The 23,891-nt window shown below is 34.6% G+C and overlaps 1 protein-coding gene across 1 annotated transcript in view; it reads left to right on the top strand.

Annotated features, from left to right (window-relative positions):
* Window positions 1–23,891, top strand: part of DAPK1 (death associated protein kinase 1) — a 252,352-nt gene that overhangs the window by 173,471 nt on the left and 54,990 nt on the right. Inside the window, exons 10-18 of the mRNA XM_044679822.1 lie at window positions 910–999; window positions 2,749–2,841; window positions 6,138–6,257; window positions 6,766–6,864; window positions 8,343–8,441; window positions 10,719–10,817; window positions 12,033–12,230; window positions 13,801–13,998; window positions 23,689–23,787. Coding sequence (XP_044535757.1) covers window positions 910–999; window positions 2,749–2,841; window positions 6,138–6,257; window positions 6,766–6,864; window positions 8,343–8,441; window positions 10,719–10,817; window positions 12,033–12,230; window positions 13,801–13,998; window positions 23,689–23,787 — 1,095 coding nt within the window. The remainder of the gene's footprint in view (window positions 1–909; window positions 1,000–2,748; window positions 2,842–6,137; window positions 6,258–6,765; window positions 6,865–8,342; window positions 8,442–10,718; window positions 10,818–12,032; window positions 12,231–13,800; window positions 13,999–23,688; window positions 23,788–23,891) is intronic.

Here is a 23,891-nt window from a genome sequence, read left to right as displayed (position 1 = left end):
GGGAAAAATATATCCATTCCCCCACATCCATATTTCAAATTCCAGATGAAAGTAATCAGAAAAGTGAAAAGTCTTTGTTACAGAGGAATCTTTGAAGAAATTAAATGTACTTAACTAACCTCGAGAAGATTTCATCTACTCTTAATGTTACAGTTCTGGGATAACATTTAGAATCAGAGGTAAAAATTTAGTTAGCAAATTGTAAATATGATCACTGTCTTCAGATATTTGAAGATTTTTCATGTAGAATAGGGACATAATTTACTAATTGGGGAAAATACTGGAGGTGGATTTTGGTTCTGTGAAAATTGTTCTAACAATTAAAGTTGCCATAACTAGAGAATAGGTGGTCCATGAAGACTGTCACAGAAGATATTAAAGGAAAGCCTAAGTGATCATCTTTCAGAAATGCAATAGAAGGGATTTAAGTCCTGTGTAGAAAGTTTAGATAGTTTGTTTCTAAGGTCCCGTAAAACATCAAATTACATGATTCTATCAAATGAAAAAGTACTACACAAATATTCGGTACATAGAAACATTAGGTATCATTTTCCATTGCTATAGTCATATAATCATAAAGCTTCCTTACAGTAAATTTTTCTACTTCTTATACCTATTGAATTTTGTGTTGGAAATCAACTTCATCTGAATTCTTTTTTCCTTTATAAGAATGACTCTTTTTTTTCCTCTGTAATATACCATGGTAGGCTTTTGTAAATAGCTTCTAAGTTCCCTGTACATTACCCCTAGACCATACTTAAGTGTTTTAATAAACTGCATGTAATATACTGAAAAATGATGTATCTACACAATCTCATTATATCATAAAGAATCCAGGGAAGTTCTATTATAATAAAGTCATGTCGGAAGAATTCTTTTAAATTTTCTCTTTCTTAACCCTCTGTTTAGCCTAAAGATAGTCAACAAGCACTTAGTAGGAAAGCCTCTGCAGTAAATATGGAAAAATTCAAAAAGTTTGCAGCCCGAAAAAAATGGAAGGTAAGCATATTACATAAAGTAGTATTCATTAGTTTTATTTTCACTCTGAAACTTGTTCTATTTTATATTAACAACATGTAAAAAGAAATTATCTGATTGTGTCTTGCTGTTCCCTCTCTGTTTTACAAAGAATTTTAGTGTTCCAGTCAAGATTTTTAATCTCCTACTTTTAAATGGAATTTTTCATTGTTAATTATTATAATAGTTAGAACGACATATTTTGAACAAACTCAACATTATAATGAAATATTATTTCCAAGAACAGATAAATATTTGTCCATTTTAATTAATGTATTCATTATTTTAAGTAGAGTAACATTTACATGAAGAATCTTTTTTGGATTAACCAAAGTATTCCTTTTGTTTGCAATTAGTATTTCTCTTGCTATGGAAGGAAACATTCAAGACATTCAGCTCTGTACCAGGCATTTCATCTCTCTTGTTCCTTCAAACCACTTTCCTCTTCATTTTGTTCTTCCTTTCAAAGGAATTCTTTTCATAACAAAGAGAACAAAACCCTAAGTTAACCTTCAATTTTCTAATATAACAAGTGGAATCCAGAGTCAAGTCAAATATTATGTATGTATAATGGCCTCAACTCTGTGCAAGCTAGAATGATACAATAATAGATTTAGGATTGAGGTGGATGTCAAAGCTAATTTAGTCCAACTCTGTAATTTTATAGGTAAGGAAAGAGTCTCTCCTAGGTAGTGGATAACAAAACTGGAATTCAAATCCATGTCCTTTGTTTCCAAATCCAGTCTTATTTCCATTGAGCCATGAAATGGGCCTCATTTTTGCATCTCCAAAAGAAATCCATGCTTAGAAGATCACCATTAAACGTACCATGTGGAAATATATTTCTAGATGATATGACTTCCTCCTCTCTTAAAGAATCTCAGCCTTATTTTGCATTGGTCCTCCTGTCAAGGTTCAGAACTTACAAGGAATATCCAAATGCTCCAGAAACATACACCTTTATCATATTGCCTCTGCCTTTGTCATTAAATGCTAGTCTTTCTTCTGTAAACCAAATAGTTCTTCACATGGAGGCAATGTGCTACAATGAAAACTTTCCTGGGATCTGAGTTCACATCCCAGTCACTTACTATTTGTGCCCCTGAGCAAGTCACTTAACCTTTATGGGCTTCCTTTTCCTCATCTGTAAAAATTAGAGAGAGTTGGACTTGATAACCTTTAAGAATCCCTTCAAGCTTTAGATAAAGATCTTATGAATTCTTTCTCTGTTGATGAATAGATGATTTTCTGCCCACTGGAGTTTTACAATCACCTCGTTTATTAATGCTCAATGTATTGGTTTCACCTGTAATGAGCACCAATGACATGCTAGTTACCTGGCATACAATATTGACCAAGAAAACTCTAAAGCCTGGATTAGGGTATAGATAGCACTCATAAGAAGAAATTTTAAAATGTGAACTGAAAGAGAAATGGGGGTTCCAACCCTATGATGAAATAAAATACAGCTTTATATCTGTTTTAAATGCCCTATAAGATGGCTTCCTAAGGGAATAGAATACTATTTGCTTAATAGACTGATAGAATTCACTCCATCTAATCATGCTTCACATACTCTCCCATGTCAGCAGAGCATTCATCTGCAGTCAGCAATTTATAGTGTCATTGTAGAAAGCTGCCTCTGAGTGCTTATAATTTGTATGAATCTGAGCATTGTTAACTAAAATTTTCTTTCTCTCTTTCTCTGTGTGTATGTGTATCTTTTCCAAGCAATCTGTTCGATTGATATCACTGTGCCAAAGATTATCCAGGTCCTTCTTGTCTAGGAGTAACATGAGCGTCGCCAGAAGCGATGATACCCTGGTAAGCGGGCATGTTGACTTTTCATGTGGTCTCTTCTTAATTTCATTTGTGTACAGTGTTTAAGCTCTACCTTTCCTCTGCAGTCTGAGATAACCTCATATCAGAAAAGTGTAGCAATATTTTGCTATTTTAGCCCTTCTTGAGAGGATACTGATAGAATGTACTCTTCTGCCCTATCTTCTTTGTTAAGGTTGGTGTGGTCCTTTCTTCCTTCCCCAGTCCTCCTTTTGAATAGAGCAATTAAAGGGAAGAATTCGTCCATTCTTAAAGGACCTTAAGTTTCCCAGCCATTTACAGCCACAAAAATGAGAGCTGTCTGCTTCCATTGATAATATGGAATCCCAGATTATAGTAGTTTTAGAGAAAGAGGAACCCACCCTAGGGGAAAAAGAAAATGTAAGAATAGCTACTATTGTACCCTAAGAGGAGTTATGAAGCTTTATTGCCTAAGCTTTATTGCCAAAGCTACATTTGATTTATTAACAATGTACTCACTGCCCAGAGGCCATTTAGAATGAATACAGATTTTCCCCCCAATCCAAATTGAAAGCTAATCTCAGATTGACCCTCCTGATAAGACTCTAAACATCTGAGTTAGATGAGCCTTTCCCCTGACAGTCAAACAACAGGGCTTTTTGTTAAATCTGGAGGGACAGGAACCCTACAGATACAGGCTTTCTATGGGAACTGTCCTGCCTCTGGCAACCTAATATTTTCATGTTTCCTGAATGGGATCCAGGAATTCTATCCATGCCTTCTAATCAGACCTTGGATTTCCCCAAGACCATTAAGCTTAACAAACCTAAGATGTTTAACATGGAAAATAGAATAAGAGGAAACAAAATTAAAGAAAAGGGATTTAGGGTAGCAAGTGATAGAATGAACTGTAGGAAGGAAGGAAGAAAAAAAAATAAGAACTAGAGGTCTTATATAAGGGTGCTGGTGAGTAAAATTGTATAGATTAAGATAATAGCTAGAATTATTAGATCAATTTTTAACAGGATTAATATCAACTAAAGCAGAATACAGAGCACAAGCATTCTGTGTCTTTCCATTCAGAAGCTTGTTTCCTATTATTTAAGTTACAAAGAGATTCTATGAAAGTTTCATGTTTCCTCTTCTTTTCTATTCATCTATTTTCCTTTTCTGTCTTCTCTTTTTTCCTCTTCTTTCTTCTCCCTAATTCTTCTTACATTTCTCACATACAGACATTTTCTGTGGGCCAATTTTGATGACAATATAAAAACAAAAATGGTGGCATATCTAAAAGTGTATACTGTAAGAATTCACATAACAACCTTTTTGCAGGCTTTAGTCTTGTAACAAAGCAAATAACTGCATTATTAAAACCTGTATGAAGGCTGACTATATAGACTTTTAAGGCTACAAAACAAAACAGAAAAGAGAAAGATGTTTTTGTTATTTTGCAAAAAACAAAAATAATCAAATATTGGGTCTGTATAGATGTACTATATTCTGGAGTGTTACATTTGGAAGACCTAGTCACAAATGAATCCATAAGTTTAGCATAGTTTTGTTTTGCTTATCTTTCTAACACTTACCATCTAACAGTCTTTTTTAACATGTCTCATTATTAGCATAGCTTGATATATGAAATAATATATGTAAAATGTTTTTCAAGCCTTAAGCTGATATATAAATGCTAGCTATTATTATCATTATCATTATTGTTAGTTGAAAAATAGTCAATTAGGAAAACATTTTTAAGTGCATGATCTCTTTTTGCTCTTTTCTTACTCCTAAAGATGATTTAGATTTTCATGGAATCATAATTATTGAGCACTAAGAGACCTTAGAAGCTATCTAGCCCACTGTCCTCATTTCACAGGTGAGGGAACTGAGGCCAGGGAAGTCAATGTATCTTCCCCATTTGAACCCAAGTCCTCAGACTCTATAGCCAGAATGATCTTCTACAGTACCAGACTGACTCTCAAGTTTATATTGCATTTATCATAGTGGTAGCTGAGATCAATATATTTTAACATGACCCTATTATAAACAAAAAGAGCTATAGTTGATTTTTAAAAATTTCTAAATGTTGAAATTTGTTTCCTTTCTAACACTCCATAAAATTGTAATTTTATGTAGATACTTGTAAGATGTCAATGTTCAGTGCTTTGAACATGTAGATTCTGTAGCTAATACAGTATTGGTAGCATTATTAATTGGTATCTCCATTTGGAAAGCAATTTGAAATTATGCTAAGAAAGGGACTAGGCGGCCCATTCACTTTGACCCAGAAATCTGACTCCTAAGCATATATCCCAACAAGATGCCTCAGTCAGCAAGAATTTATTAAATTCCTATGTGTTCCAGGCACTATGATAGACATCAGGGATATCAAGAAGGGCAAAAAAATAGTCCCTGTATTAAAGGAACTAACAGCACTTTCTGTAATAACAAAGAACAGGAAGCAGAATAGATGTCTATTGCCTGGAAAATAGCTAAACAACATATGGTACATCACTGTAATAGAATATCACTGCAGGACAATGAGACCGCACAGTGGGTAGTGTGGCAGGCCTGAAGTTAAGAGAACGTGAGTTCAAATCTGGTTTCAGACACTTTCTAAGTGTGTGACCCTAGGGAACTCGCTTAATCCCAGTTGTCTGGCCCTTACCACTGCTCTTCTGCTTTGGAATCAATATTTAGTATCAATTGTAAGCTGGAAATTAATGGTTTAAAAAAAATAGAATATCACTGCATTGTGAAAAACAGTGAATATGAAGAATATAGGAATACATGGAAAGATTTGTATGAACTGATACAAAGCGAAGGAAAAAGAACCAGAAAAACAAAATACAGAATTAATATTACAGAGTATATATTTTTTAATTAAGCTAAAAGTTATATAATTACACAATCAAGCGTGGTCCTAAAGAAGATTTGAGAAAATCTATCTCCTTCCCTTCTTTGCAGAATTGGGGGACTATGAACATGGAACATTTCATATACTGTCAGATTCAGTTGATATTTTGGTTAATTTTGCTGAAATGCTTTTTTTACCCTTTTTCCTTCATTGTTATTCTTTGGTAGTCTGTGGGGAAGGAAAGTGGAGAATGCTTTATTAAGAAATGAAAATCATGTAAAAATATCAATAATTTTGTTTTTAAAGGAAGTAGCTTTAGATTCATGGTTCCCTTCATTACCTGTAGTGTTCTTGGAATTAAGAGTTCTCTATCTTTGCTATGAAAAGCCATTTTATCCTCATTGATTTAAAAATGTGTAAAAAATAATCAATTTGCCCTTCTTTTTCCTTACCTCTTTCCTTCAAGGATGAAGAAGATTCCTTTGTAATGAAAGCAGTCATTCATGCCATCAATGATGACAATGTTCCTGGGCTTCAGCACCTTCTGGGCTCTTTGACTAACTATGATGTGAATCAGCCTAACAAGGTCTGACATGATTCTTCTAGGATGATTTTTATATATCTTCTTGTGCAGCAAGAGGTCATTGAATCAGAAGTATTTTTCAAGCCTGAAAAGCTTGAAGTGAAAAGAGTACGGCTGATTTCCCCCTTTCCCCAGTAGTTGGAAATCTTTGAACCACAAGGCAAAGTCACTTTAGTTTACAATTTGATTTGAATTAGAAATATAGAATCTTTTTTGGCCCATGAGACTCAACTGTCAGTGCTTCTGCCTGTGAAATTTGAAAGCCACTCATTCTTGCAAATGAAAATGCCACTTTAAATCATGAATCTCAAAGAGGAATCTGGGTCAGGGAAAGATGTATGGCTCTTTTGACCCTTTTCCACTTCTGTTATGAAATAGCAGAGCTATATTGCTGTTGATTGTATAGGGAAAAGGCCAATGGGGACAGTTTTGACACTGATCTAATATTTAAATGTGGGATTGTTCTCTTTCTCAAGTATTTGAAAAGTGTATTTCTCTTGTTTATTCCCAGCATGGGACACCTCCATTACTGATTGCCGCAGGCTGTGGGAACATTCAGATGCTGCAATTACTTATTAAGAGAGGTGCAAGAATAGATGTCCAGGACAAGGTGATAACTGTTTAATTTCAAATGAACACATTATAGAGAGGTTTGGGATATTTTCTTTTTTAAAAATTGTGCCATGTTGTTTTAAAGATAACAGGGAAGTGCATAGGCATGCCTAATTCATTTTTCAAATTTTCAGAAGTCAAAATACATTGCCTAAATATCCAATAATAACCTAATGTATAGGTTAAAAATTAGATGCTCTGCTTCTTGACTGTGTTCAGTAAGAACGATGCCATTTATATAGTACTTCTTAGCTTACAAAATGCTTTTCCCCAAAATGCTGTCAATCTAAAGAACTGATGGAGTCTGAATGCTGATCAAAGTATATTTTTTAAAATTTTCATTGGTTTTGGTCTGTGTTTTCTTCTACAATATGACTAATATGGAAATATGTTTTGCATGACTACACATATATAATCTCTATCAAGTCACTTACCATCGCAAGAAGGGAAGAGGAAAGAGAAGTAGGGAGAGAATTCAGATATCAAAATATTTTTTAAATGTTAAAAATTGATTTTACATTTAAAAACTCAAAAATGCCAAATGTTTTCCACACAGAACTATTGATAAGAATGTGCAAGCATTTATTATCACCATTTTACTTATGAGGAATCTGAAGTTCTGCCATACTGGTGTCACTTGTGATCACTTGTGGTACAGTTGAAACATTAGACTCAGAGTAAGAAAATCCTGAGTTAGAATCCTTCTTCAGAAAAGCTACATGACTCTGGGCTAGTCATGTAGTCTCTCAGGGTGTCAGTTTCCTCATCTGTAAAATAAGGGAGAGCGTCTTGATGGTTTATAAGCTCCTTTCCACCTCTAAGTCTATGAATCCATTTTCAAACCCATCTGTAAAATCTAAATTCTCTCTATAATGCTATCCTGCTCACTCTTTTCTTTGTATATTGCCAGATTTTATTCCTTACTCATAATATTTCTTGAATAATGTTAAATATCATGTTTGGGAAAGTTTCCATTATTTATTTCACTTTACCAGAAATTAAATTTGCCAGCACATTTTTAGGGCAGCAGTAGAAGAGCAATAAATATGATAGTCTTTGAAATAGATTTTCCACAAAAACACGTACTGTGAGAGATTTCATGTCAGCAATGTTGATGTTACTGATTAATTCCTGATAACTATTAAATTGTTCAAGTCATCATTTTTCATAATATTTTAGAATAATTGGATATTTTTGCTCATGCCCCTTAAAGTATCAAAGAATATCTGGTAATTGCTCAATTGTTAGGATTATTTATTGTCAAACCCAGTTCTCTAGAAAAGAGTTCTTAAGTAGTTTGGCTTTATTAATAAGCTAACAATTTCCAAAATTGAATGTGAGTCTTTTAGTGTACTTAGAAGCTCTGGTTTGGTTATTTGTTGCTCTGTGGAAAATGACAATGGATGAGCATGACTTTGTATAGGAAGAGAGACCATCAGCTATCTGGGAGTGACTTTTTATATTATTTCTGAACAGGCTGGATCAAATGCAATCTATTGGGCATCTCGACATGGTCATGTTGAGACGCTGAAATTTCTTAATGAGAACAAATGCCCTTTGGATGTTAAAGATAAGGTAAGGGAATTGAGCTTCTGAAGTCTAACCAAAGGATATGGTGAAAAGGTGCATATTTGGCCTTTGCTCATTATTGTGTGAATAATGACTCAAAGGACAAATGATAATGACTAAAATATCCTTGCAGAGAATTTAAATTGAATGTTATTTGGGGCTAATAGTGTGCACTATTGAAACCAGTTGACAGTTAAATCTGCCGTGATTCTATTAGCTAATGGTAAATAGTTCTCTCTCAGCTTGGGTGGGAGGGAAAAAAAAGACATGACAATGTTCTAGTGGGCAGAGCACTGGGCTCCATTCTGTGCTTTTTCATTGGCTCTGCTTGCCATGGAGCAAGTATTTTTAATATTCTCTTCACTTTTCTCAGTTGTATCAAGTAATTGAAAATAATGAATTTTTCTTCCTGGAAACATTGGGAATGTTACTGAGATGATCCAAATTCACCAAGCTCTTTGGCAGGCAGGTTATAAATCAATGATTGAGTGAGATTCCTAGTGTTTGCAGTAGGTCAATGTATCCGAGACCTGTAGTTTTTTGGGGGTTTTTTAAGCATAAGATTTCTATCCACCAACACAGATCACACACAGTCTATAACTAATAGTTTTAAGGAGTGACCCGAGGTTGTGTGATTAGGTGACTTCCCACAGTCACCCTGCTAGTGAGCAAAAGAAGAATTTGAGCCCAAGGGTTTTTTTTACTAAATCCAACATTTTATATTGATTACCCTTGGAATGTTTAAATTCTGTTTCATTCTATTTATTTTATTAATAATTGTCTTCATTTTACTTTATCATTTTATTACTTTATTTATTTTGTATTTTTATTTTATGTATTTGTTTCATTATTTTAGATTTTTATAGATTAGGAAACCGAGTTAAATAGAGTTAAGTGACATGTTCTAGTCCTATACTTACTTAATGGCAGAGCTGAAACAGCTGGCCAGATTTCAGAATTCCATGACCCAAGGCTTATTTCCATCATGTATAGTCAGATATTTCTTGACTAGTGATAGATAAATATACAGCTATATAGACACACATAAAGCATATCTTTATTAATATATATGTGTGTATATTATGATATATATTACAATAGTAATAGTCATAGTAATGATGATGACAATAGTTAACATTTTTATAGTACCATGCTGGACACTATGCTAAGCACTTTACAATTTTTATCTCATGGTCTGCATAACAACCCTGGACGGTAGGCACTATTTTAATCTCCATTTCATGGATGAGGAAACAGAGGCAAACCAAAGTTAAGTGACTTTCTCAGGATCACACAGCTAATCAAGTGTCTAAGACCAGATTTGAATTTGGGTCTTCTTGATAGCAGACCAGCCCTCTATCTATTATGTCTCCTAGCTAGACCTAGATCACTTAGAGTTACACATATACATACTTATTTATATGTTTAAAATCTATTAAAATGGAAATTCGTTTTCAAACCTTAATAGAGCACAAGATGAAAGATATAGCAGTAAATAAGAACAAAGCCCCAGTATGATGTGATGAAGTGAAATGAAATAAAGTAGTTACTGAATTGCAGGAACCAGGAGACCTAGTCTCTACACCCAGTTCTGCTGGACATTTGCTGTGTGACTTTGGGCAAATCCTTTCTCTTCTCTCGGTCTTGGTTTTCTTGTCCATAAAACGAAGGAGTTGGACTTACTCTCTTAGGTTTCTTAAAGATCTAAAAACATTTGTGTACTCATTTTTTTAAAATAGCCGATGGAGGAGGCAGCTGGGTAGCTCAGTGGATTGAGAGCCAGGCCTAGAGACAGGAGGTCCTAGGTTCAAATCCGGCCTCAGACACTTCCCAGCTGTGTGACCCTGGGCAAGTCACTTGACCCCCATTGTCTACCCTTACCAAGCTTCCACCTATGGGTCAATACACAGAAGTTAAGGATTTAAAATTAAAAAAAAAAATAGCCGATGGCCCCAGTATTTAAGGAAAGAGAAAAACAGATTTTTTCAAGGCTTATCATCTAAGAGGAGGTGCTGGTATTATGATTATTTGCACTGGTGAGATTATGAAAGATACAGGATAAGACAAGTGCTTTTGAATGCATAGCCTTGCCCCTGAATGGCACCAGATGGGAAAAAATAGTTTTGATAAAGCATATTAATTTGGTTGCTGATACAACCATGGAGAATATGGTAGAACCCAGTGTGTTCATGAGTGAGTCTCTAATAGCTTTAATGATCCCCATATGAAGCGTTATCCTGAACATTTCAGATTGAGGGACATTGCCTTTGATTTTTTTTTCAGTCTGGAGAAACAGCCCTTCATGTAGCGGCTCGCTATGGCCATGTTGATGTGGTTCAGCTACTCTGCAGTATTGGATCCAATCCAAATTTTCAGGATAAGGTGGGTTATCATTAACTGATACATTGACATTGCTGTCTCACTAAGGATTCATTTGCTATTTTTTATTCAATTAACCAAAAATTTTTTATGTTTATGCAACTCATGGTTTCTGTCATAGAAAGTTGTCCTCCAAAGGCCAGAAACCATACCAATGTACTTCTCTATCTTTTTTAAAAACCCTTTTCTTAAACAATATTATATCTTATCAATCATTGACATTATTAATAATCAATAATCATTACGTATACTCAATATTATGTCCTGGTTCTAAGGCAGAAGAGTGGTAAGAGTTAGGCAGTGGGGGTTAAGTGACTTGCCCAGGGTCACACAGAGAGAAAGTGTCTGAGGACAGATTTAAACCCAGGATCTCCCATTTCTAAGTCTGGCTCTCAATCCATTGAACCACCTAGCCACCCTCTTCTCTTTTCTTTACCATGGAGTAGAGTGGCAGTCTCAAGCTGTAAGCTCCCTAATGAATATTTTTGGTGATTCATTTTATTAATGCCTTAGCCTTTTGCATACCCAACAACTAGCTACTCTCCTGAATATGTGAAGTTTTCAAGTAAAAAAGAACAAAGAAAATTCACCCTGTAATTGAGACTTAGGTGACTTTATACATAGACAACTTTGTGACTAAATACTATTGGAAATATAATCATCTGAGTGAAAACGTTGAATCGTACATATCTTGGGTTTACCAAATGAGGCAATTTTCAATAAAAATGGTAGAAATTGATTCACTTCTGAGCTTTCATTGTCAGAGTTTAGTTGACAATGCCAGTGGGCTCTGTCAAGTCATCTATCTCTAACATGCCGAGATGACTGAATCATGAGGTTCAGAAATCTACAAAGTTGTTCTAGCTATTTAAAGAAATAAAAATGATAAAAGAGAGGGAGTTGTTATACAGAATTTGGAGCCCAGCTGGGGAAACTGTATTTCTTCATACTGATGCTCCCAATCTCTGTTATTTTATAGTGAAATTCATTGACCAAGCATTTATTAAGCTTCTGTTCTGAATGAGGAGCTGTGCTAGTTTCTAAGGGTATAAAAAGAGGCTGAAAAACAGATCAAGGAGCTTATATTTGGGGCTAGGAAGAGGGAGATAAAATATTTACACAAATAAACACAAGATTACAAGTACAGTCGATGCAAGCTCTTCTATCACATCTCCTCTTGCTTCATTTTTCTCCTGCTACCTTCATCAATTTGTCCAGGAAGAAGAAACTCCTTTGCACTGTGCTGCCTGGCATGGCTATTACTCAGTGGCCAAAGCACTTTGTGAGGCTGGTTGCAGTGTGAATATTAAAAACAGAGAAGGGGAGACTCCACTTTTGACAGCCTCTGCCAGGGGTTACCATGATATTGTGGAATGCCTTGCAGAACATGGGGCTGACCTTGATGCAACCGACAAGGTGAGTAATGGGTGATTGAGTCACACTTAGTGGGAGATTATATGTGGCGAATGAGAGTGGTGCAGAACTCCTTGTGCTCCTAAATTACTTTTCCTAAAATAACACACTGAAATGCAGGAAGCTATAATTCTATTAAATAGACTAAGAAAGTTTCTCTGCTCCAAGTAGCATATCTATGACCTTTGCTAAATTAACTCATCTTTTAAAAAAAAATTTCTTTCCAACATTGGACATTCATCATGAAACAGATTTCCTAATTCATCAAATGTTTAGTTTTCTTTTTCATTTTTTTTAATTTGGGGTTTACTAAATGAGGTAATTTTGGCAAGTAGGACCAGTAATATTAACAAAGTGAGGAACCTCTTAGAATTTGCAAATGACAAAATACTGTTAATTTTTAATATAAGTAGTTTATTTACTTTATATATTTTATACTTCCTAGAAAGACAATCAATGCATTCAGAAAAATTAAATTCCATGTAACGGATTAAAGAAAATTTTACATAATCAATCTATTACTTAAAATGAGAACATTTTGTCATTGGGTATATAGTAGGACCAGGAGGGTTAATTTTATTATTGCCATATTATGAAGCATTTATTTGATTCAGAGTTATAATAAATTATAAAAAATCCCAGACTCCTGTACATGGGAGTTTCTACCATGTAATATATTGACTCTATTTCTGATTTTATGTTTAGTAAGATTTATAGTAAGGCTGTAATCTAAAGAATTAGACATCTTATACATACTCTTTTGCCACACATCTTATGATATATCCTAGAGAAGACTCTTAATGTTGCTCTAGCAATATTTCCTGATTGAACTGAAGAAATTAACATCCTTTTCTCCACAGCAAAATGATGGTGATTGCTAAATTAATATTTTATATCTTTAAAAAAATATTTGATTATAAACATTAAAAGTACCAAATATTGGTTTAGCCATGCTGATGAAGATATTTTAAAAATACATATTCTAGCTATCTAATGCCACTGCTTCGACAACAATATTTTGTTATCATATAGATGGACTTCCATCAGTTTGAGTATTCTATCCACTAGTAAAGAACACAACCCTTCCATGCCCTTTCATTCTAGCCAGTTCTCATGCATTTCATAAGTCCTTTATTGAGGCTCTGTCTTCCCACTGGAGGCCATCCTATTGTTTTTAATATTTTGAGGCTAAAATGTTGAAATCAAAGTATCCATCCATTATATAGGCTCTCATTCTCACCATATGACTAGACAACCTCCTCTTCTAGATATACATGTCTTTCTCAGCATTTTTTATATATGAGTCATTGAATTAGTCACATCCTATAGTCTGCTTATATCCACCATTCTAAACCCAAAGTTAAGTAAATCAGGTGGGCAGCTTAATCAGCAAATATTCACAACCTTCCTGATTTAAATTTGTCCCTACTATTTCTTAAAGTTGTCCATTAAACTCTAAGCAGTGAGATACTATCACTAATGAGACTGGGCCAATGGAAGAAAAAAAATTAGTGAGAAATGTTATCTATATTCATTTAAAAAATGTTTCATCATTTGTGGTATCTACTTTTAGGATGGACACATAGCTCTTCATCTTGCAGTAAGACGATGTCAAATGGAAGTGATCAAAACCCTCATCAGTCAGGGATGTTTTGTTGATTTCCAAGATAGACATGGAAATACTCCACTGCATGTGGCCTGCAAAGATGGGAATGTGCCCATCGTGGTGGCACTATGTGAAGCAAACTGTATTCTGGATGTCACTAACAAGGTAAACACAAGAGAAAATGACAGTATGTATGTTGGTTGCCATTTAAATTTAATTGACAAGGTTTTTGCAAACTTTGTGTTTGCTTACCTTTTGCAAAGTAAATAGAATCCACATGAAAGCACAAAAAGGAAAGACTTATTGTAAAATAATTTTAAATTATCTAGCCAAAAAAATCTTTAATTCAACGGCGAAGAAAAAGAAAATTCCTTATAATTGCTCACTCTCTCCAGCTTTATTTTAAAATATATAAAGACAGCTAGGTGGCTCAATGGATAAAATGTCAAGCCTGTAGACAGGAAATCTTGGGTTCAAGTCTGACCTTAAACAATTCCTAGCATTGTGACCCTAGGCAAGTCACTTAACTCCAATTGCCTAGCTCTTACTGCTCTTCTGCTTTGGAACTGATACATAATATCAATTCTAAGACAGGAGATAAGGGGTTTTTTTTAAATAAAATATTGTATGCTACTATGAAATAATGAATCGATTGAATCGATAAAGGAACATTTATTAATCTTTGTTTGGCAAGTCCTTAGCACAATATGTGCTAAGCACTGGAGATTCAAAAAGAAAAAGGAAGGCAGTCATTGCTCTCCTTGAATTCCCACTCTATTTGAGGGAGACAACACAACAAAAGAGTTCAGCTGCAGGATAGATGATAAGACCTAGAAATCCTTAGAGTGCACGAACTAGCAAGGTAACGGTGTCTAAGCAACAGTGACTTTAGGCTGCAGTGACAAGGCAAATAATAAGGCTTAGTGATCCACCATCTTGTTGGAACTCTTGTAGTTGGTGACTCCAGATTCATCCAAATATCACAAACAGATCTGTTGCTTTTCCACTCTGTATTACTTTCTTGGAATCTGGATAAGAGTGTGGTAAGATAAGGAAAAGGAGACTGGAGAACCAATTGGTGATTCATCTGGGGTCCAGCCAAGTAGGGGAAGGAAAAGAGGGGAAGGGAAACAAGACCCTAACTGGTAGTTCCACTGACTAGATGCAGACTGGACACTCTGGGAGCAGAGTGAAAAGAAGCATGAGAATGTTACACTATTGTTGTTTTTAATTTTGTTAGATGTAACAGCCAACCCACTGAAAGCAGAGAATTTGGTGCAAGTGACATGATACACTCTAGGAATTTTAATACTACAGTGATACTAAGTAAAAATTTCAGTGAAAAAAGAAGATAACTAAAGTGAGAAAACTTGGGTTCAAATCCCAATTCTACCACTTAGACATTAAGCCAGTGGTTCCCAAACGTTTTTGGCCTACCACCCCCTTTCCAGAAAAAAATATTACTTAGCACCCCCTGGAAATTATGAAACTATTTATTGAACTCAGAATAGAATGTAATATAAAAAAAGTGTGGCCATCACCGCTCACCTGGATCGCTGCAGCATCTACCAGGGGGCAGTAGCGCCCACTTTGGGAATCACTGCATTAAGCCAATCAGAAAGGTTCTTGAGGGCTGAAACTTTTGTTTTTGTCTTTTGAAACACAGTCTCAAGCTCAGTACCTGATACATAGTAGGCAAAGTCCTTTTTTTTTTTTTTAAACTTTACCTTCTATTTTAAAATCAGTACTAAATATCAGTTCCAAAGCAGAGGAACAGTAAGGGGTAGGCATTCAGGGTAAAGTAATTTACCCAGGATCACCCAGTTAGGAAGTGTCTGAGGCCCTATTTTAAACCCAGAGCCTCCTCTCCAACTCTGGTTCTTAATCCACTGAGCCACCTCCCTGCCTTCAAAGGCCTTTCTAATATGGACATTCTGTGTACCATTATATTGGTTAATCTTGAGCAGGTTGCCTAATTTTTGTGGGCCTCAGTTTTCTCACCTGTAGAATAAGGGAGTTGGTCTGGATAGGTTTTGAGGTTTCATCAAGCCCAAGACCAATAATCCTATGTGATTAGTCTTAAATATAGAGGACTTTATTGGAAATCCTAAGACTTGAGTTTTATCTGTCATCAATTTCTCCCATCAAATGTTCAAATGGCCATGAGATCATCTTTCCTTTGCTCCAAGAATTATGTAAGACATAGATTTATATTTTCTGAATATTTTGAGAAGGAAGAACAATGAATTAAATGTACATAAAAGATTTTCATGAGAACTGTGCAATGTAAATACAAAGTGTTGGTTTGCAGAAGTTGGGTAAGTCATTTCTTCCTGAACAGTCTTCTCATTCTGCTACCAAATAAAATAAAATCCAGCCTTCCATTTCTATTCACGGATATAACTATGACTATTTAGTCATAAAAAGCAAATACTGTTGGTTTGTTAGGGGTTTTTTTTTTTTAGCCTTTTTTCCCCTCAGTAACAAACCCCACCAAAAGCCAGATGAAATGAAAAATTATTTCATTGAGAATGAATTTGTATTTTAAGAGGCATACATTTTAATAGACACCCTATTTTTTATCATGGTTTGTTTTATGTACATAAAATTAATTACTGTGGCAGTTGGCAAATTATGCCTTTCCTTAAAAAATGTTGCTGCTCAAACCTTTTATGAGATCATGCATAATGGAAATTAAAATGAATATCCTTCTTTAGGAAACATGAAAAAGCAATATCCCAGGTCCTAGCCATTAGCTTCTGGTATTTTGTTAGACTATCTTATTCTAATATAGCTAAATCAGTCCTATAATTTAAAAATAGCCTAACAGTAAAACCAAATGTAATATTAAACAGCAGTAAGGTCTGGGCTTTCCCCCTGGGAATCTTTATATGAATAAAAGGCTGCTTCAGAGAAAATTCCTGGCACTAATTTGATACCTTTAGTCTTGCCTATTATGCTATCTGCCAGTCGACTGTGTGCCTGACATTTAGCTTTAAATATCTCTCTCAGTATGAAGGTGAAGGAACACTGTGCTCTCATGCTGCTTCACAGTAACATGAAGGCAGGAATGAGGAGTTACTTCTGCCATCTCCCTAACCCAGTGCAAAAAACGTATTGTCTCAAAATGTGATGTTCTGGCCTCTCTTTTTTCCCGATCGCTTTTTCAGAAAACCATTGAAAAAATAATCCTAGAATATCAGTTAGTGAGTAAGCATATATTGAGCACTTACTGTTTCCTGACTGAGTTAATATTTAAAGATTTACCAGTTCATGTAATAAAGTATTTAGATGCTTATACACATTATTTAATTATAATATAAATTTATTCATTCATTCATTTATTTGTTTGTTTATTTGTTTGTTTTGTTTATTTATTTATTTGAAGCTGCCCTGGTTTAGCATCTGCCTCTTATGGAGCCCTCTTCAGTTTGAGAGTTCAGATCTATTTTTATTTATTTGTTTTTGTTTTTAAAAACCCTTACTTTCTACCTTAAAATCAATACATTAGTATTGATTGGTTCCAAGGCAGAAAAGTGGTAAGGATAGGCAATTGGGGTTAAGTGACTTGCCCAGGATCATACAGCTAGGAAGTGTCTGAGGCCAGTTTTGAACCTAGGACCTCCGATCTCTAGGTCTGATTCTCAATCCACTGAGCTACCCGGCTGCCCCTAAGGTCTATTTGAATGGGGAACTAAATCTAGGCCCATTATACAGAAGTCATTTAGAAAAGAAGTTTGCCTAATTGAAAATAAATGCTAATAATTTAATATTAAATTATTTCATTATGAGAGAGAGGCATCTAAACTCAGAGATCATTGATTTATTTTATTTTTTAAATCCTTATCTTCTATATTAGAATCAATACTAAGTTATCAGTTCCAAGACCAAAGAATGGTAAGGCTACTAGTCAATGGGGATTAAGTGACTTGCCCAGAGTTACACAGCTAAGAAGTATCCGAGACCACATTTGAACCCGGGACTTCCCATCTCCAGGCCTGCCTTTGTATCCACTGAAGCACTCAACTGCCCAATCATTAATTTATTTTTAATAAGGTTTTTTTCAATAACTTTTTTTACAGAGCCTAAATTTTCCTTATATATCTTTCCTCCGCTCCCCACTAGAAAATCATCTTATATAACAGAATTTTTTTAAAGAAAAGAAAAACAAGAAAAATCTGCCAAAATAAAAGATCCCTCCAAAACAATATGTATAATATTCCTCCACCTGTGCACTCCCCTCCAATACAAAGTAGTGATGGGGAGATCTTTGGAGCCAAGCTTGGATTTTGTTGTTCTGATTTCTTTGTTTTAACCAATTTACTTTAAAACTTAAATTCATAGTATTCCTAAATTTTTCTCAGTCCTCTGCCTTCTGGAGAAGAGTTTAGGCCAGTTTTGCTCTATCTGTTCTACTTCTTGAAAACAGGTGACAAGAAAAGCAGCATTTTTAGGACCATGAAAATATAAAGACAATTGAAAGGTCTAATTACCTCATCAAATTACATTCTGCCATATTGTGCTAATTAAAGCAATCATCTTGTCAACGTGGCTACTGGGAAATGGCATCATCCCAAATTTAGGATGGACTGCCATTCTTTCCATATAGTTACTGATTATTTAACTTTTTATGCTCTAATTACCTCCCACAAAGATTAAAAATGAGAACTTAGACTCCAATTTCCCTACTACTAATGTGTGTGATGTGAACTTTGGCTCTCATTACTCTAAAATATAGCTATATCATTATTCTTCTACCAGGAGCCTTAAAAAGAAGAGCTATTTTCTTAAAATTACTCCAAAGAACAAAAAAGAGTAAGATAAATGGCAAATGAGGACTGTAGCTATTTGATCTGTCATGGGCTAGACATATTTGAGAGGGAGGAAAGAGAAACAAAAATAGAGAATGTTCATTAAAAAAAAAAAATAGAGGGGCAGCAAGGTGACTTAGGGGATAGAGATCCAGCCTAGAGACAGGAAGTCCTGGGTTCAAATCTGGTTCCAGAAACATCCTGGCTATGTGACCCTGGGCAAGTCACTTAACTCCAATTGCCGCTAGGCTGCTTTATCATTCTTTTGCCTTGGAATCAATGGATTCTCATTTTTAAGACAACAGGTAAGAGTTGTGTTTTTTGGTTTGTTTGTTTTTTTAAGTGGTCCTTATTAAAATCCAGGTCTGAAAATGTAAAACTCAGAGAATTGCTGCCAAATCCCTTATCTCTGTCATTTCAACTTGGTCATTTATTATTAATGTCATCTCTTACCCTCTCTTAATCCTTTCCATTAACTCATTCCCAGAATTATCTGCTGCTACCATCTCTATCATATCACTGCATTCTTCAAAATCATCCTCCCTCCTCTCTTACTTGAATTGGCCCTTTAACCTCAGCCTTCTTTCAGACCATTTTTCATATACTATACCTTGCAACCAAAAAGTACTTTCACTTTTCCCATGATGTCTTAATAATTACTGCTTTATAACAGTTTAAGATGTGGTACAGCTAGGCCATCTTTCTTCTTCACATTTTTTTTAATTTTAAACCCTTAACTTCTGTGTATTGACTTATAGGTGGAAGATTGGTAAGGGTAGGCAATGGGGGTCAAGTGACTTGCCCAGGGTCACACAGCTGGGAAGTGTCTGAGGCCAGATTTGAAACTAGGACCTCCTGTCTCTAGGCCTGGCTCTCAATCCACTGAGCTACCCAGCTGCCCCTCTTCTTCACATTTTTTTCATTAATTCCCTTGATATTATTGACCTTTTGTTATTATTTTTTTTAGCTCCATAAAATAAATTTTTGTTAGTTTGGAATGGCACTTTAAATAAGTAAATTAATTTAGGTAGAATTGCCACTTTATTTTATCGGCTCAGCCTACCCATAGCAATTAAAATTTTTATAGTTGTTTAGATCTGACTTTATTTGTCTGTTCCCATGTATTGTTTTTTTAACCCATACCTTTTGTGTTAGAATCAATATTTTGTTCAAAGGCAAAAAAGTGGCAAGGGCTAAGCAATAGAGATTAAGTGACTTGCCCAGATTCACACAGCCTGGAAATGTCTGAGGCCATATTTGAAACCAGGATCTCCCACCTCTGACTGTGGCTCTCAATCCACACCCATCCAAGTTATGCCTACCCATTCCCCTGCTCCCTGGCCACCCCACCTCCAAAGTGATCCTTCCCTCCTCTATATCTCTTTTATATGTTTTATCAAGTTCTAAATTGTATTGTAGTCTTTTGGTATATGTATAACCCTAATAGTCCTCAAGGATGGAAACTACAATTTTTCCCCTTATTTATTAGTATATTTATACAGTAGGCATTCAGTAAATAAATACTTGTTGAATTAAATTGAATCTCTAGAACTAGAAGTCTGTAGAAGTATAATTTTAATCCAGCCTAATAAACCTTGCCATTGCCTTAATCACCTTAATTCTATACTGTTAATGCTGGCTTTATTTATCTATTCCTCTAGATCACCTAATAATCACAACTAGAATGGCTTAGAATCATATTTAGAAGGGATCTCAAAGGACAAACCATCCAACTGATATATCAGCAAAAATGTTTTAAAAGAAAGGATATAATTGGTAATTGTCTGGAAATGTAGGCTGGAAGTATATTGTGAAGGGCTATAAATTCCAAGCTAGAGTTTCATAGACAGTCATGGAAGTTTCTTGAGCAATAGAATGATGTGGTCAGATTAGTGCTTCTGAAAGTGATTTTGAAAGTTGAATGAAGAATGAATTGAAGAGGGGAGGAGCTGGATGCAGAGAGATCAAATTAGAAAGCTATTGTAACAATCCAAATAAGAGGTAATGAAGGATAAATAGGGATATTTGTGGAGGGAATACAGGAGTATTAGTATTTTTATTTTTTAGGCATTTTGTAGTTATTCTGGATGGAATTTCTCTTATTTACTACTCAGTTTTTTCCTCTTGTATAGTAATATATTATTTTAAATATTGATATTAGTAACATTATTCCGCTCAGTTGTTTCAGTGACACTAAATCTCTGGGGTTTTATAAATCATCGTCATCCTGAAACAGATTTTTTTCCTCCTATTTTTTATTTTTATTTTATTTAAAAGAAAAAACCTTGCACATTGTGTAACAGTTACAGAAAAAAAGAACTTCATTGGGCTAGAGGAATCTAAGAGTAAACAGTATGAGTATAATATTAGGAGCAGAATTAGAGAAATAAACAAACAAACTTCATCCTCTCAATCAGTATTTGTAGATGGCAGAATAACACACAGGAATGACTCTGGAATGGGGAGAGGAGAAGATGGGAGAATGAACACAAATAATGACTAGTCGAAACTTAAGAAGTATATGAAAAATATCTAGTTCTCCCCGCCCCGCCCCCCGCATTTGTGGTGAGAAAGTAAGACTACAATAATGGAGAGCTCTTCATTGATGAAAGAGTGGGAGATGTGAGAGATGGGTATAACCAGAAAAAAGGTATCTAGTAAGCCTAAAACAAATAGAGTAATCCTTTCTGTTACAAACCCTAAAAAGCAAAGGCATGGAAGGATCCTGCTTTGATATATCAGAAGTATATATCTAAATTATATGAAATCACAGCAGACAGAAAAAAATTTTAATTATTTTTACTCTTAAAATTTAGCATATATAATTATATGCTAGCAAAATGTAAAATTGAAAAGAAAAGAAATAAATGCAGAAACATAAAATATACAAGAGAGAACTGAATCTAACTCAAGACAAAGAAATCAAACTAAACCAAAATTTAAACTGAAAAGGAAATTTCATTTATTTTTTAATAGAAAATTTTTCCATGGTCACATGATTCATGTTCTTTCTCTCCCCTCCAACCTCCCAGCCCCCCCCCATAGCCAATACCTATTTCCACTGGGTTTAAAAAGGAAATTTCAAAGAAAAATATGTGACATAAAACAAAAGCTAATATTATTTGCAATGGAGAAATACTAGAAACTTTCCAAGTAAAGTATGAATGCACCTTCTCCTCACTGTTATTTGACATAATTCTAGAAATGCTAGTTATGGCAATAAAATAAGAAACCAAACCATAATCAGCAAAGAGGAGAACAAATACCTGCTTTAGGATGACATGACTTATAACACCCCAGAAATTTAGTGTCAGGTTGCTAATACCAATATGTAAAATTGTAAATATTTCTATATAACATGAAAACTGAGTAATAAATAAGAGAAATTCCATAACTACAAAATGCCTAAGAATTGATCTACTAAAACACACAATATTTACACAATTATAGTTATAAAATTTTTTCTACAGAAATAAAGGATAACATATATTTGGAGTAATATTCATTGCTCATGCTTGGGCCATACCAATATAATAAAAATGCCAATGTTATTAAGTCAATTTACAGATTGAGTACTGTACTAAAATTTACATATTATATTATTATTTAATATAATAATTTAAATTATAAAATCATATAATATACTGCAATAATTTTAAAAAGCATTGCAGAGGGTTGCTTTTTTCAGAATAGGATAAGAATAGTTCTGGATTTGAACCAGACTTTTGGCTTCATTTACTCCTGAGAGAGTAAACTCCCTCTATGTCTTGCTAATTTCTATTTATCAATTTTTCCTTTGGAGGTGGACATATACAATTAATTCTTCAAATGAAATTTCTGTTGCTGTATATCATGTTTTCTTGGTTCTGCTCATATACTCTTCACAAATCATACAGATCTTTCCATGTTTTTCTAAAATTAACCTGTTTGTCATTTCTTATGGTATGCTAGTAGTCCATCACAATCATATTCCACAACTTATTTAAAGTAATGTTATCTATTATCTATTTTATCTTTTCCTTAAATATTCTCTAATTACATTTTAATCTGGTGATTATTTGACATGTCTGGAAGAGAAAACCAGTGACCTCACCAAATTCTGATACATATACTGATTATGTGAGCATGGAATATTCTCTTAACCTCACAACATACTAGGCAACCTTCTAAGACTGTAAGTTGCAGAGAAAGTATCAACCTGCATTGGTAAAAGGGAGTTTCCTCACTTGGGAGTTCCCTATATGAACAAAATCACAGGTGCAGTTCCTTTCCCCATCTCAATATTTTGAATTTGACTACCTGATTTCTTTATTTCTCAGAAGTGGTCCAAACTTGAATCACATGGTGACTGGCTTCACATTGATGATGTTCAAACTTTTGTTGATTTCACTGATCAATTTGATGTCAATATTTAATCATGACTATAGGGGAATATGTAAGCAGATAGGTGGTGAAGTGGATAGAGTACTTAGCCTAAAGTCAGGAAGAATTGTCTTCCTGAGTCCAGCCTCAGACATTCATTAAATGTATGACTTTGGGAAAGTCACTTTACCCTGTTTACTTCCATTTTCTCATCTGTAAAATGAGCTGGAGAAGAAGATGGCAAACTTCTCTAATATCTTTGCCAAGAAAACCCCAAATAGGGTCACAAAGAGTCAGCTACGACTGAAACAACTGAACACAGGAAAATCTAAGAAAGTTTAACATAGAGAATACTTTGAAAACAAAGCACAGATTTCACAAGTCACATGTAATTTGATCAGAATAGGGATCTATGTTTGTCCATCCTTCCTTGTTCCAATTTGAAAAAGCCTATTTAATCTGTAAAGAAAATCACCTGAAAAATATAGAGTTCTCTCTGTGTTCTACCACCCCACCCCCTTCCTTTATATAGTGAAATCCTTAAAGAAAGAGAGTGTATTTGATGTATTTATTTGTAGCTCCCAAACTATAATTTTTTATGGAGCTGCCACCCATGGTGGCCACTGAGTGAATATTATCATAAGTAACAAATCATTTGGATTTGTTTTTCTCCCTTTCTTAGTATGGCCGAACCCCTCTCCATCTGGCAGCCAATAATGGAATTCTAGAAGTGGTCCGATACCTTTGTCTCACTGGTGCTAATGTGGAAGCTTTAACTTCTGTAAGTATGAACTGTATGTTCTTTGGCTCCTTTTGCTTTTGACAATAGGAAATCTTTTAAAATCTCTGATGCCTCAAGGGGATAAGGGAAAGGCATTGCTTGGC

Source organism: Gracilinanus agilis, chromosome 1, assembly GCF_016433145.1.
Source record: "Gracilinanus agilis isolate LMUSP501 chromosome 1, AgileGrace, whole genome shotgun sequence".
Classification (NCBI taxonomy): domain Eukaryota; kingdom Metazoa; phylum Chordata; class Mammalia; order Didelphimorphia; family Didelphidae; genus Gracilinanus; species Gracilinanus agilis.
This window is presented reverse-complemented; position numbering and strand designations above follow the sequence as displayed.